We start from the raw sequence: 14,472 nt of genomic DNA, 5'->3' as shown, positions 1-14,472 counted from the left end.
GCCGTCACAGAGCAGCTGTATTTGTACTGACATTAGATTACACACAGGTGCACTCTATTTAGTCATTAGCACTCATTAGGCAACGTCTATGGGCAACTGACTGCACTCAGACCAAAGGGGGGCTGAATAGTTACGCACATAATAATTCTCTTCACTCTGCTGACCCATGACAAGAGATTCAACCCCCATTATGAGCACCTTCTACAAAGGCACCATTGAGAGTATCCTCACCAACTGCACCACTGTGTGGTATGACTCCTGCACTGGGTCCTGCAGGGAAAAAATGACAACGGGTAGTGAGAGCAGTGGAGAGATTTGCAGGGACCTCTCTTGCCTCCCTCCCCAGGAGATCTACTGCGCCTGCCTCATCCAGAAGGTCCTCTCCATTACAGGTGACTCCACTCATCCCTTCAACAGCTTCTTCAGTTTGCTGCCATCAGGAAGGATACTGAAGAGCCTCCGGGCCAGAACACACAGAGTGAGAGACAGCTTCGTCCATCAGGCTGTCAGGATGCTGACCATCTCTGAATCGAGGAGGGGGGCCCAAGGGTACATCTTTTGCCATCTTTCAATGCTGTGATTGCAGCCATTCCCCAACTCTCTGTGCATGGTACTCATGGCCATTTGAGAATCTGTGTCTTTGATTAGTAGTCGTTGATCAATGGTCATAAGAATTTGCATACTAACAATCATGGAACTAACCCCCCAGCACAGTGTTCATTCAGTGGTGCTAGTTTCCTTCGCTGTGCAAATGTACTGTTTATAAGGTTGGGGAAACCTGCAGTCAGCTGAGACTGAAGAAGTCACTTGGATGAGTGACGAAACGTTTCTCCAACTGAAAATGTCCAGATGAACAGAATCAACGTTTTGGAATTTACTTACCTGGATGATTGAGCACACATCAAGACATTATTTTATTAATATTTTTGAAATGATAGCAGCACAAACAAAAAATTTTGCAGCACAAATGTAGCACAAACGTTTGATACCACTTTTGTTGGATTTGAAGAAGCTGGGGGGGCAACTTCACTCACATTGGGGAAAAACACTGCCAATGCCCAGACCATGACACATAATACTGAACCTTTATTCTCTTTTTGCAAGAACATGATTTGCACTTTCTGTTCTCTCTCTGAGCACAGCACGGAGGTCCTTTGGACAGGATTGTTGAAGAGCAACTGGCTGGTCATTAATTTCATTACCTGCCTTTGTCTGATTTGTAGAAATGTGTGGAAAAACATGATTGTATTTATTCTGTCTTTGGACAGTGTATGACTGTTGGTGAGGTTTCCTCATAGGTTTCAGTAAAACCATACAGGCCCAGCTGATCTAAATAAGTTCATGACTAATGTAATCTTTATGATTTTGAGATCAAAAGAAAACCAGTAACCAACAGTGAAGTGTGTCAGTGTGTGTTCACCACAACATTGATCAGACACTCAAGCATGTTGTTTAGAAAAACAAAATCATTCATCTGACAAAAGATGTGTACAGACCTTTATGTTGTCTTCTCTCTCTTACAGTGTGATTGTTGTTGTGTCTCTACCCTCTGCAGTGGTTTTGGTTAAATCCAACATCATCAGGTTTCACAGAACGGTTTCCAGAGAAATACACATGCATGACTTCAAATACAATTTCCATATGCCAATGAAATTCATGTTTATCCCACAGGGGGCAGCAGGTGCTCAGATTCTTGAAAGGTCATGCTTTAGTCATAAGTCCATGTATTGTAGTGTATAGCAGTTTTAAATATGATTTAATTGACTAATTTCAATTTGATATTTAACTAAAAATAAATGTAATGTGGAAATTATCATGCAGTAAAATGACAGATAAATAGATTATGATTACAAAACAAAGCTGTAATAATGAATGTATTGTTGATGACCATTAAAGTTGGCTCATGATGTCCTGATGAAATATTGTAATAAGGTGTAAAAATGATATTATATTTTTTAAGGTAAAAACAGAATAAGAACTAAAATCTTTAAATAGAAAATTGGTCAGTTCTGTTTCTATTGGGACAGAGAAAACTGCTCTGCATGCTTGAACACCACAGCACATGAAGATTATCTTTATGATGCTGATTTAACCTCATTAAGCTTTACACTGCACAGTAAAAAGAAGCACAGAGGAGGAGGAGGTGGCAGCTGCCTTTGATTTTGATATTGCTTTGATAACACAAAGCAAAAGTAACTGAAATGTTTTCATGACTGACGTAATCTTTGACTTTCAGATACAAAGCTACAAGGAGAACACGTGACTGTCAACAATTATCAGCTGACACTAAAATAGGTCAGAACATGAAATATTTAAAAAATCTACTTTGAAATAAGAGGAATTTAAATCTCTCTAGTTACATTTCACTAATTCAAAAGAAAAATAATTTTTCTGGAAACCTAAAAGATTAAAATATCTAAACTATCAACAAGTTTGTTTGAAGGCGTCCCTGCGAGACTGCTTGAAGATGTTTTACCCTCACATCACACATGATCCACATTAAATCTGATCAGCCTCACCCTATCCCTAGCATCCTCCTCTGTCAGACTAACCTTCTGCACCTCCTTTTCATATCATCTACATATCATCTTCTTCTTTTGAGAATCAGAATACTTTAATAATCCCTAAATAAATTGCGTAGAAACTAAGCTATAAACTCCAAATATTAAGTAAAGGACAAAGAAATAAGTAAGAAAAACGTTAAACTAAAGAGAAAACGCAGGAGCAGCTGAAACAGGCTGCATGCTGGGCGACACATGCACACTTTACCTCTTCTTCATCATCCTTTGTCTAGCTATCCATCCACTATCCCTCTTCTGCAAACGCTCAAACCTTCTTGGCTTTGCTAACTAACAACTATAACATTTTGTAAAAAGTAGCTTTTGTATTTTGTGGTGACCTTGGGTGGGGTAAGACAGCATACCTATTAACTTGTTTTACTGTCAGTGGAAAATCATTAATGAAAGTTTGCTAGTGTCTCCTTCCAGCCCATCTGAGAGTTACAAAAATACAGTAGGCGTCAAGTCACTCATATCACAACAATAGCACAATGAGGAAGTTACCTTTTTATGGTCTTGTTCACTTTATAGATCACTCACTCAGGTATACAGGTGTCACAGTTCAGTTGTGAGGATTTCCAGAAACAGCCAAGAAACTGTTCTTCCTGCTGCTGCTTCTGATCTGCTCACAAATCAGATGGAGGCAGATAAAGATAGAGATACTGCTAACCAGCACATCGCACTCCAGCAACCCTATCCACAGGACATCCACGCTGTGCTGAGAGAGCTGACCGCCGCATTGGCTGAACAGAGGGTGAAGATTGCATTCCTAGAAAAAGAGAATCAAGGTAAAGTACGGTATTATGTCGGGCAGTGAAAGAAGTAAGATCGTCAAGAAACCAAATGATCCACTGTTGTGTTACTACTGTCACGGGTCAGAAATAATCATTTTTACTCATATTTATTCTAAGTAACAAACATTATTGGTTCTCATTAAAAAAAAAAAAATATATATATATATCTCTATCTCATTACAGAAAGTCATCGTCATAAGGTAAAACAAATAGACAAAAACAAAGTCAGACAACACAGGAATCATTTAAACTCTTGCTCTCTACTTTTCAGACCATGTGACAAAACTGAAAGAACTGGAAAAAAAGGAGATTGAGACTGACAAGAAGGTGGAGCAGCTACAAGGTATTGCATGGAAACACCTGTGAGTGTCACAACAACTATTACATTTCAAAATATCTTTATATGTATCTGACTACAAAGAACTCAACACTGTGATAAACATTACAGCTACAAAGTGTTTTATAAAAGTAAAGCAAAGGTCTTTCTATTCTGGTATTATATATTTTAAACAGCACATGAAATGGTTATTTAGCTATTGACTACATTACAATTTTTTTAAACGTGAAAAAGAACGTGTTTTGACATTTCAAAAAAAACCTGCCAGTCTTGATCAAAAGTTTAAGACCACAAATGGCAGAAAATCATATTTTGCATGGTTGGATCTTAGCAAGGTTCCAAGTAGAGTTTCAACATGCAACAAGAAGAAATGGGAGTGAGTGAAAACATTTTTTGAGCATGCAATTGATTGAAAACAACATTCAAACTGAAACAGGCTGTTTTACAGCTCATTAAAAGTTTAGGACCACATGCCTTTAAAAATCTGTGCAAAAATGTGGATTCATTGTCATTTTCTGTCAGGTAGTCTCACTCTCATGACGTTCTGATGGCAAAAGCAAAAAACGTTCCCTTTTTGACCGTGGTCAGGTTGTTGAACTAGATAAGCAGGGTCTCTCGCAGCGTGCCATCACTGCTAAGTTGGGACGCTGTAAGACAGTTGTTTGGAATTTCTTAAATGATCCTGAGGATTATGGAACAAAAAAGTCAAGTCAAGACCCCCAAATTTCCCCAGCACTGAGCTGGAGGATCGAATTGGCTGTCCATCAAGATACTGGATGATCCTCGACCCAAATTAAGGCCATCATTGGTGCCGACTGCAGCCCCATAACCATCAGACGGCATCTGAGACCAACATCACTCTTTTGGACCGCCCTGCATGTTCCCCTGATCCAAATCCAATTGAGAACTTTTGGAGATGGATGGCAAGGGAAATTTGGACATCAGCTCCAGACAGTAGATGCCCTTCATGTGTCCGTCTTCACCACTTAGAGAAATGTTCCCACTCACCTCATGGAAACGCTGGCATCAAGCATGCTGCAAATAATTTTTGAAGTGATCAATAACAACGGTGGAACTGCTCATTACTGAGTTCATGTTTGGAACTTTGATTTCTGTTTTGGGGGCTTTACAGGTTTTTTTGGAGGTGTGGTCCTAAAGTTTTGATCAGCTGTAAAACAGCCTATTTCAGTTTAACCATTTTTTCATCATCATTAGAACTAAATAATGACATTACATAAGATATAAATGAAAGACAAATAAAATAATTAATTAGTCAGTTAATAACTAATTTAATTACAAGAGAAACTAAGTCTCACTGAGGTCAACAGCCAAAGAATAAAAATGTGTTTTAAGACGTGTTTTAAAAGTGAACAGTGAAGGGGCCTCTCTAACATGCAAGGACAAGTTATTCAATAATTTAGGAGCAATTGTAGAAAAGACCCCGTCTCCTCTGAGCTTCCTCCTGGATCTTGGTTCTTCCAGCAGCAGCTGGTCAGCTGAACTAAGAGACAGACGGGGTGTGTATGGATGAAGAGAGGTAAGGCGGAGCAAGATTGTGAAAGTATTTAAAAACAAACATGAGAATTTTAAAATGATTTCTAAAAGACACAGAGCCAGTGCAGTGAGGCCAGCACAGGGGTTATATACTCTGTTTTAGGAGTTGCTGTTAGCAGTTGTGCAGCTGCATTTTAAACAAGTTGCAGATGTAAGAGCAACAACTGACTGACTCCCACATAGAGTGAGTTACAGTCCAGACAGGAAGAAATAAAAGAATCGATGACTGTTTCAAAGTGCTGCCTAGAAAGAAAAGATTTTGCTCTTGCCAGTCGCCTTAAATGACAAGAACTGAACGTCACCACTGCTCTTATCTGGCTGTCCAATTAAATCACTGTCCAACTTAAAACCAAGGTCAGTAATAGCAGATTTAAAATAAACTTCCAGAAGTCCCAAATCAACAGAGGACTCACAGGGACCATTAGGTCCAAACACCAACACCTCTGGTTTTTTTCCATTCCCGACTGTGGCAGGAAGATGGCGCCTTTGCTCGGCTTGACTTCAACCTGCCTGCGTTGTATTGTATTTTCTGCTATTATATCAGCCCTTTAATATATGGCGCTATGCTGCTGTGATTTATGAGCATTCTTCCTTGCTCTGTCTATGGTCTATGGAGTCTATGGAACGTCTTTATGATGATTGGGACAGTTATAGGAAAACTTTCCCCCGACCATTTGTGTGCTCTTCTATCCCACCGGATTACTTCTTGCTGAGCTCTTCAGAGGAAAAAAACCCTGGATTTTCTGTTTCTCACCGAAACATGGCAGAGGGATGGCGAGTTTATTCCCCTAAACGAACTACGCCCTGCTACTCCTATTTGGGGGGGCCCCGTTTAGGTTGCCGTGGTGGAGGACTTGCTGTCGTCTTTAACACATTCACAGGAGCAACTTTAGTAGCAACAATGTTTTTATTTCTTCCATATTTTATTTCTTATTTCTTCTAATTTATAAAAGATTCAGATACAGATGAAAAATAAGGAAAGAAATTCCTCCACAGCACTGACACACATTTTTATATCAAACTAAATCAGCTGTTTACATTTTTATCATGATAGTCAGATTAAGTTTCACATGTGTTAAGTGTTTAAGAAAAATACCTGCATGATTATCAGAGAAGAGAAAAAAGATGAACTGTTGGATTTTGCTCAACTTAACAGGAAAGACTCCAGTTAAAAGCAAACATGTGGGCCAGCAGTCACCAAAATAACAGACTGACCAACACAGGACAGTGGAGCCAATAAAGAATAATGGAGTTTATCAACTTATAGAAAATAGTCATGACCTGATGGAGGAGCAGCACTTTATGAAGAGCCGACTCAAAGAAAGGACAAAGAGAAGAGAATCACTGAGCATTTACAGTTTTTCTCAGTCGCTTTGGTGCTTTTCTCACGTCACTATTAACATTTGCATAGCAGTTAGTGTATTTCTCAAAACAATTGGTGCAAACTGCAAAACCTAGTGGATAGGTCACTTGCTCAAAATCGATAATCCATTCCTCAAAAGCAAGTAATCATGTCAATGAAACTGCCAGTGTCATCAAAATGAGAAGTTTTGACGCCATCTTGATGAACACGATAGTCAAATGGCTTTGTCATGTTTTCATTATGACAGTTCACAACATTCTCTCAGTGTTTTCCAATGCAAAAAAAGGTCAGAACTCGGCCACACTACCTGAAAATGCGCAAGACAGCCCTATACACTTTTTGTACAGTCATTTACAGTAAAATCTACAGTCAAGTTAGACATTCCTGTAGTTAGGGCAGTGCTTTTAATGTGAAGGCTGTTTGTAATTCTACAATATTGTGCAAAAGAAAAGTACTCTACAGTCACTTATTTAGAATAAACATAAGAAACAGCCTTTTGGTAGAGCTGTGCACAAATGTGAACAGTACAACAGTACATATTGTAACTGAACATATGTAAATCATTCTGGCACATCCAGACATTCCTGTCTGTCTGGCCACATATTTTCATCTACATCACAAGAGATATCATCCCTTGCAATGCAGCGAGAAAAGTATCTCCTGGAGTGGTGAATTCACCCTCTGCATGACTCTGCTGTGATGTCATCACATGCTACATCCATGGCTGCTAGCAGGGCCATTTGCGCATGTGAATGCCGGTCATAGACCTTCCACCAAACCACTGTCTGACCAGATGTGAGTGGTGACAATGGACATTATCCCACACAACAACATACTTGTTGAGTTGGCCTCCACCCCTCTCAATCTCAGGGACAAATGACTAGATGTTGTGGAGGTTGCACTAATGGTTTTGAGAATTTTCATTCTGATCTGAGAAAAGAACCAAAGCGACTGAGATTCACTGAGCATTTAACTGGATTTATTTGAATCAAAGATAAGAAGAAAAAGTAAATTATCTGAGTCAGTAGAATCAGAGGAGAAGTAGAAACAAATAAACACTAAACTAGAACCAACCAGAAAGACAGAGAGAGCAAGCAACTGATTCCAGCAGGTGATTTACTTCCTCTTTTACTTCTAAAAATGTTTAAGCTCTGCCCACACAGGACAGTCCAAAAAAGAAGTGTTGGAGCTGTCACACCTCTCACATGGTGAAAATCAGATGACCACTGAAGGTTGTAAGATGGTTTTCACTGTCATATACCTTTGCAAAGGCCCAGAGACGTACAGACACCTGATCTCCAACCTCTAGAAGCAGTGAGGCTCCATCAGAGGCGCTTGTCCACCCATGTGATTGAGTTTCATATGCAAGAAAAATCTTCTCTTCATTCCTAAATAGATAAGCACCTGCTGCTGTATGGTAATCTCCATATACTCTCCAGTCAAAGTGGTAGGCTCCTCTCACTGGTGCAGTGAAAATACCTGTGGGACATTTGTTTTTGTTAAATGTTAAATCAGCTGTTAGAACATCTGGAACATCAGCCTGACATCAACATAGCTGAGAAGTGACATTCAGTGTTATTACCTGTGTGTTTGTTGTAGGCATTTCCAATATTTGTGACAACATGTTTGAAGATCAGAGTACTCTGAGTGTTAGAGGGTCCAGTATATCCTTCACCTTGATCCAGCAGAGAGGCTGAGAAAGCCACCTGTTTGACTGAGAGAGAGAGAGAAATGTCATTTTAAACTTCCTGTTTTAGAGTTAGACTCTTCCCAATAAAGTGACCAAGACAAAAACTTTAATCTCCAATGAAAGAAATGTTTGACAGCTGAAAGTGTTTCATTGTCACAGAAGAAATCAAACTCTGTGATTGGAAACTGAAATTTAATTGAATCTATTTTTGAGGATCCCAAACTCGTCCTTTAGATCAGACAGGAAGTTATTTTGTAGCTTCTGCCAAGACAACAAACTGTGTTATTCAGTGTTTTAGTTGCATCTTGGTTTGTGCTTCAGACAAACATGAACTCAGTTTAATGTCATTCAGTAAATTAGATCCAGTAATGAACTTAATGTGTGTTCTGAAGCTTAAAGAGTGCTTTCACTTTAATGACCTGCACAGAGTGGGGATACACCTGTAAACAACACCTCTGTTAATCACAGGTAACAATCACACTAATCCTCGCTCTCCTGCTCCCACATTATTAGAACTACAAACATGGCTGCAGTTTTTATTTACTGCAATATCTGAGAGTGAATATTTTACGGTTTGGACTGGCTGTAGTTTCAAATACTAATTTGTGGTGGGGCTTGGACTGTGGTGCCGTGCGAACGCACCTGCACGGCATCCGCAATCACGCCCGCTGTGTAAAAACAAGGGGAATTGGGGTTGTGGTGTGTTGAATGTGTGGCTGGCAGCTTGTGAGGTGTAGCTGCGGTAAATAAAATGGCTCAGAACAACGATCTCTGGACTCGCCATGTCTCATTCACAACACACAAGTAATTTAATTAAATAACTTACTGTTTGGTATTTTCATTTTTTAGTTTACGCTAACAGAAACACCACATGGGCAGTTCTATCGTGACCAGAACACCACACCATGGCTGTACTGAGTCAGTCAGGTGATCTGGATCAGCTCTTACACCTTTTTTGCTTTTCTCTTTTTACTCTTCTTTTCTACTAATATCATAGAATTTTCTACACTGATCAATTTATCCCAGTTTATTCAACATAGCTTTTTTTCCTTCTTGTTACTGTTGCTTATTGTAGGTCAGTCATGATTGGTTCTTGTGTAGGTGTACTGTCTTATTCTCCTTATCAGCTTTCACATATTTTCTCTTATTTTTCTGCACTCAGTTTTATGTATGCTCTGCCTACAGTGATGCAGTTTACCACATAACTATACAACTGCCACACACACACACACACACACACACACACACACACACACACACACACACACACACACACACACACACACAGTTTCAGTGAACACTCCACCAGTTTGTTTAAACATGACCACACTGAGGTTTGTCACATGGAATGTACGTGGAGTTTTAGGCTTAGAATTACAAACTGGTTGAAGGACTTACAGGCAGACAAACAAAAATCATCCATTCAAAACATTCTCTCATTCTGTTGATGGTTTCACACTCATCAGTATTTGACTACTCAATCACTTGAAGTAAATCAGCAGTACTGACTCTAAATTGTAATTCATATATTGTAATCTTAAATTGCTTTTGGGAAGAGTTGTCACCATTAAAATTATGATTCTGCTTAAAATAAACTACACCGATACCTAATAAACCCTGTCTTAAAATCACTAGGCTCCAGAAATTCAAACTTTTATCACTACTTCTGATCCAATAAATTAAAACTTAATTAAACCAAGCTTATTAGACAGCTCTTGGCTGCACCTGGAACAAATTTCTAATCTGCCTTTCATATACTCCAGTATTAAGCATCATGACTTAGTTATCTTAATTAATTCCCATCAGGCTGGGAATTCTTAAAAATAAGAATTCTAAGTCTTCACTTATCCCATGTAAATGAACACCCATTAGGAACAATCCAGGTCATAAAAAGAAAATATGAAATTTTGATCGAGTCATGAGTAACGTGTCATAGTCTAGAACATCTTATGCGAAACTGAAAGTTTATTTCATTTGAAGAACTTGAATTAAATTATGGAATCAGCAAAAGTAATTTTCTTGAATATCAGCAACTGAAAGCCTTCATGTGAAAAATGTGAAATGTGTCTGAAAATGTGTCAAATGTAGAGATATTTCAGCATTTCTATATTTCAGATTTCGACACAGTACCATGTTGCTGCTGGTTCTTCTGGTTGGCCTCAGTCCTCTGGTTCTGCAGTTCAGTCTCCAACTTTCGTGCTTGTCCTGAGAAAAATATAAAATTGTCCCTGAGCACAAACTAAAGATATTTAAACACAGTAACACCACTTCATGGACAGATTCATATCACTATTATAAATTGATGAGCCAAATGTGAGTCAATTATCTGCACCTAACATTTCTACAGAGCAGAACCCACACCTCCAGCGGAGCTTCAACAGCACTCCGAGGGCGAATGGCAACATTGAGTCAGAGAATGGACCCTGTTCTGCGCCATCATTGCTAAAGCCATGGCCCTGGGCTGTGGTCGCAAGGTGGTTGGTGCCTGTCGTGGTGGCAACCCCCGAACCAAATGGTGGACACCGAAGGTGAGGGGATAGCCACCAGGCAGACGGAAGAGTCCTTCCTTCTGGTCCTCAGCCGGAAAATGGTGGAGTGCTCATTCCGGGTCTGGCGCTAGTCCTACCCCAAGTGGAGGAGGAACTCACCCCTTTAAGTATCTTGGGGTCTTGTTCACGAGTGACGGGAGAAAGGATGGGAGATCGACAGACAGATTGTTGCTGCACCTGCAGTGATGCATCCGCTGTACCTGTCCGCTTTGGTGAACACAGAGCTTAGCGCTGGCTTGGCTTAAAAGATAGGGTGAGGAGTTCGGGCCAGCTGAGAGATATTAACTCTCAGCTGGCCTGTAAACGCCTTGGTGTACGGATAAGCTGGAGGAGGTGGGTAGAGATATGGTGGGCTGAGATTCTGTACTTAGGCTGCTACCCCCGCAACCCGGCCCCGAAAAAACGGAAGAAGATGGATGGATGGATGGATGGATGGATGGCTTTCATACAGTACCTTCTGACAGCTGCTTCAGCTGGTTGATCTCCATTTTCTGACTCTCCAGCTTTGCTTCTAGTTCTGAGAAAATACCATAGAAATAAAAAGAAAAATCTCACTGACAGCACACAGTAATTCACAGGTTTTTATCTATAAGTAAGAAAGTAACTGTGGCTCTCATTCTGTTCATGCTACACTGAGCAGTGGTCTCCTCCACGTCCCCACATCCTCCACCTCATCTTTATCCACAGTCTGTGAACTCTGGCTGTCCACTCTGTGTTTTCCTCTCTCCTTCACTTAGGCACAATCCACACACTGTATGTAAAAGATGGCCACTCAAGCTTACCCCAGATCACTGGAAGAGTGATTTGGGTTACATTCTGCCATGTCCCGTGTGTCATTTTCCTGTCTACTCTCTACTGTTCCTCCCCCGATAATGACTAAAAATGCCTGAGGAAAAAAAACAAGATTTGAAGGCTAATTTTTTGGTCTTATGTATATCCAGAACTCAAATATACTTTTGGAGATATTCTCAGCTGAAACATTAAAAAAAATTACCACCTTGTTGCAATATTAATGTTACACAGCTATGTATTCATCCATGAAGAGTTTAAAAAATCTGGATGTCTAACAAGTAAAAAGAGCAACTTATATCTGCAGGTAGAGATATAACACAGACTTTAAATGATGGTTAGAATTGTTGTATCAGCAGAAACTGGTGTTTAAGTAAATGTTGAAGTATTTGGTTTGGAAGTGTTTGCCATGAAGAGGAGCTGCGAGCTGTTTCATTATAAACACATTCCAGTCAGTTCCTGATGTTGAGATGAAAAAAACTGTTTTTTCCTGGTGTAAAATAATAGGATATTTTGAAATAAACATTTTTCATGGGAGTTTTCTTCTTTTTTTCTTTAAAATCAAATGTATGAAAAGACACAATAAAATAAATGTATCATACTCAATGATGGTTTCCACACAGTACCTTTTGACTGTCGCTTCAACTGGTTGATCTCAGTCTTCTGTCGCTTCAGCTTTACTGCTTTTTCTGAAATAAGTGCAAAATGAATTTGTTTCCCTGTACCATGAGTTTCTATGAAGATTATTTTAATATTTCTATACCAAAATATTCAGTTTCACAAGAAAACACATAACCATGAATGTTGGTCATTCCTGTTTCTGATCTTCTGGATATTTCTGAAGTCACACTGGTACCTTGCTCTCTCTGTAGGACAGTGATCCGCTCTGTCTGCAAAGCCAGTGAGATGGTCAGCTCTCTCAGCGCAGCATGGGTGTCCTGTGGACAGGATTGTTGGCCTGCAGTCTCAGTCTGATCTGCTGAAACAGAGCAGACCAGAAGCAAAAGTGGGAGAAACATGATGATCTTCATTCTGTTACCAGAAACCTGCTGTATAACTGTCATCTGTTAATCTGAGAGTTTTATAACGAGGGGAAAAGAGGCGTGAATGAGGAGCTTACTGCCCCACATGTCCCCTCATCCTCCACCTCACATACTGCAGAGCCACAGGACCACACCTCCTACAGGTGCTGTTGGTGAATGATTGAAGAAGCAGACTGCATGAATAAACAAACAGGGTCATGTAAACAGAGCGGGAATGAAGAGATATCATCCCAAAAGTTTGATTCTGTTCATCAGTTCCCAACACTCCTGCGCAAGCAAAGATTATCGAAGCATTTACCATAATCCTAAAAGTGGACTTTGTATGTAAATAAATGTAACATTTTTTTTCATTGAATGTTGGCTTGATCATGTCAGCTGTGACTTCACAGAGCAAAAGAGAGGAAACCTTTGTTTGTCAAGCTTGTTGAACAAAGTACAATTCGATAATGCTCAAAACCTCCAGCACACTGACATCATCTCTATGATTACTGGAAATCAACAGATATATTTAATTTTCTTTGTAAATAACTTCTCATTGCAAAGCCTCTGTCCAGTAAGTGGGCATCACAAACTGTGGGCAAGGAAAACCCACAAAATAAACTCTTGCTTTTTCCCAACAGACCTATTGACTTGTCACAGTAGTGAAAGTACAGGTGGAACTAATGTCACTTCAAAACCAACCACACAAGTGCCAGTGTGTTAGAATATCTCCACCAGACCTTAATCAGTCTGAGTGCTTACTCTTTCATTTATGGCTCACAGGGAGCCCGTCCCGTTCTCGTTAAAGGTTTGTTTACAGCCAGAGCTTATTTAAATGATTTTGCCAATGTTTGACAATTTTACACAAAGGCTCTTTTCCCCCTATTTACTGATTAGTCAGTGTTTTGGGTTCACTTTGAAAGAATTTACTCACCTGACTGTGTAAAAAGTTTTCAGTATGAGTTTCAAATTAGAGATGGACCGATCCGATATTACGTATCGGTCCGATACTGACCTAAATTACTGGATCAGATATCGGCGAGAAATAAAAACTGTAATCCGATCCATTAAATATCAAAAAAACACCTCACAAAACTTGCGACATGGCATAACTCGGCTCATAACCGTAGCATGTCGGATCAGTATGCCTCATGTGATAGAGCGGCTGTGTGTATTTGTAGCCTCGCTACCAAACCAGCATTTCATCTCCGAGGAAGTTATCCCAGAGAGAAGTAAAGCAAGTGTGTAAGTTCATCTCTGAATGTTTGTAAAGCGTTCCAGCGTTAAGCTTAACAACCGATATAATGAGCGACTGCCTCTCCCTCACCTTCCTGCTGCTACTTCAATCATGAAACTGATCAATGATCAGCTGATCGGTTTTTCTGTCGTGAGTCCGTCTCTCTTCTTTGTTTTCGGCTCACTTCGCACCAGAAAGAGGAAACCAGCGGCTGAACAACAGCAGCACGTTTAAGCTTGATAAGCTGTCGTTAGAATTTATTTAATATTACTTTCTACACCAGGATCCTTTTCTACGTAGCTGACGGCTGGTAACTGTGCAGGGGCGGATCTAGCAAAGTGTAGCCAGGGGGGCCGATAGGGCATGAACAGGGAAAAGGGGCACAAAGACATACTTTTCTTTCTTATTCTCATTTAAAATGTCGAGCTTTTAATAAATAATTATCTGAATCTTACACCCAAAGTTTTAATCTGATGTAAAATGTATAGAAGTCCATTACTGTATATAGTAACTGTTAAGTCTAATATACCCTAGTAAGCTATAGTACTTTTTCCTTTGGGAAAGTACCATCTGTGCAGT

At 39.8% G+C, this 14,472-nt stretch overlaps 1 protein-coding gene across 1 annotated transcript; it reads right to left on the bottom strand.

Moving 5' to 3' along the window:
• Positions 1-6,344: 6,344 nt before the first annotated feature.
• Positions 6,345-13,618, bottom strand: LOC109203838 (uncharacterized). Its single transcript, XM_019363647.2, has 6 exons — positions 12,491-13,618; positions 12,261-12,323; positions 11,300-11,362; positions 10,427-10,501; positions 8,189-8,320; positions 6,345-8,085 (listed from the first exon to the last, which is right to left on the bottom strand). Exons 1-6 carry the CDS (start codon positions 12,696-12,698, stop codon positions 7,808-7,810), a joined length of 819 nt encoding a protein of 272 aa, XP_019219192.1. The 5' UTR covers positions 12,699-13,618; the 3' UTR covers positions 6,345-7,807.
• Between the last annotated feature and the right edge of the window lie 854 nt (positions 13,619-14,472).

This window comes from Oreochromis niloticus, linkage group LG10 (assembly GCF_001858045.2).
Source record: "Oreochromis niloticus isolate F11D_XX linkage group LG10, O_niloticus_UMD_NMBU, whole genome shotgun sequence".
Taxonomy (NCBI): Eukaryota; Metazoa; Chordata; class Actinopteri; order Cichliformes; family Cichlidae; genus Oreochromis; species Oreochromis niloticus.
Note: the sequence above shows the minus strand (reverse complement) of the source record. Positions and strands in the feature narration are given on the sequence as shown.

What these genes read in the sequence shown, in the direction of transcription:
- LOC109203838 (XM_019363647.2), bottom strand. Translation starts at nt 12,698, where the DNA reads ATGACAGTTATACAGCAGGTTTCTGGTAACAGAATGAAGATCATCATG. An exon ending in TGTCCTACAGAGAGAGCAAG is followed by an intron (nt 12,324 to 12,490) that starts GTACCAGTGTGA and finishes CACTTATTTCAG; the next exon opens with AAAAAGCAGTAAAGCTGAAG. An exon ending in GTTGAAGCGACAGTCAAAAG is followed by an intron (nt 11,363 to 12,260) that starts GTACTGTGTGGA and finishes GTATTTTCTCAG; the next exon opens with AACTAGAAGCAAAGCTGGAG.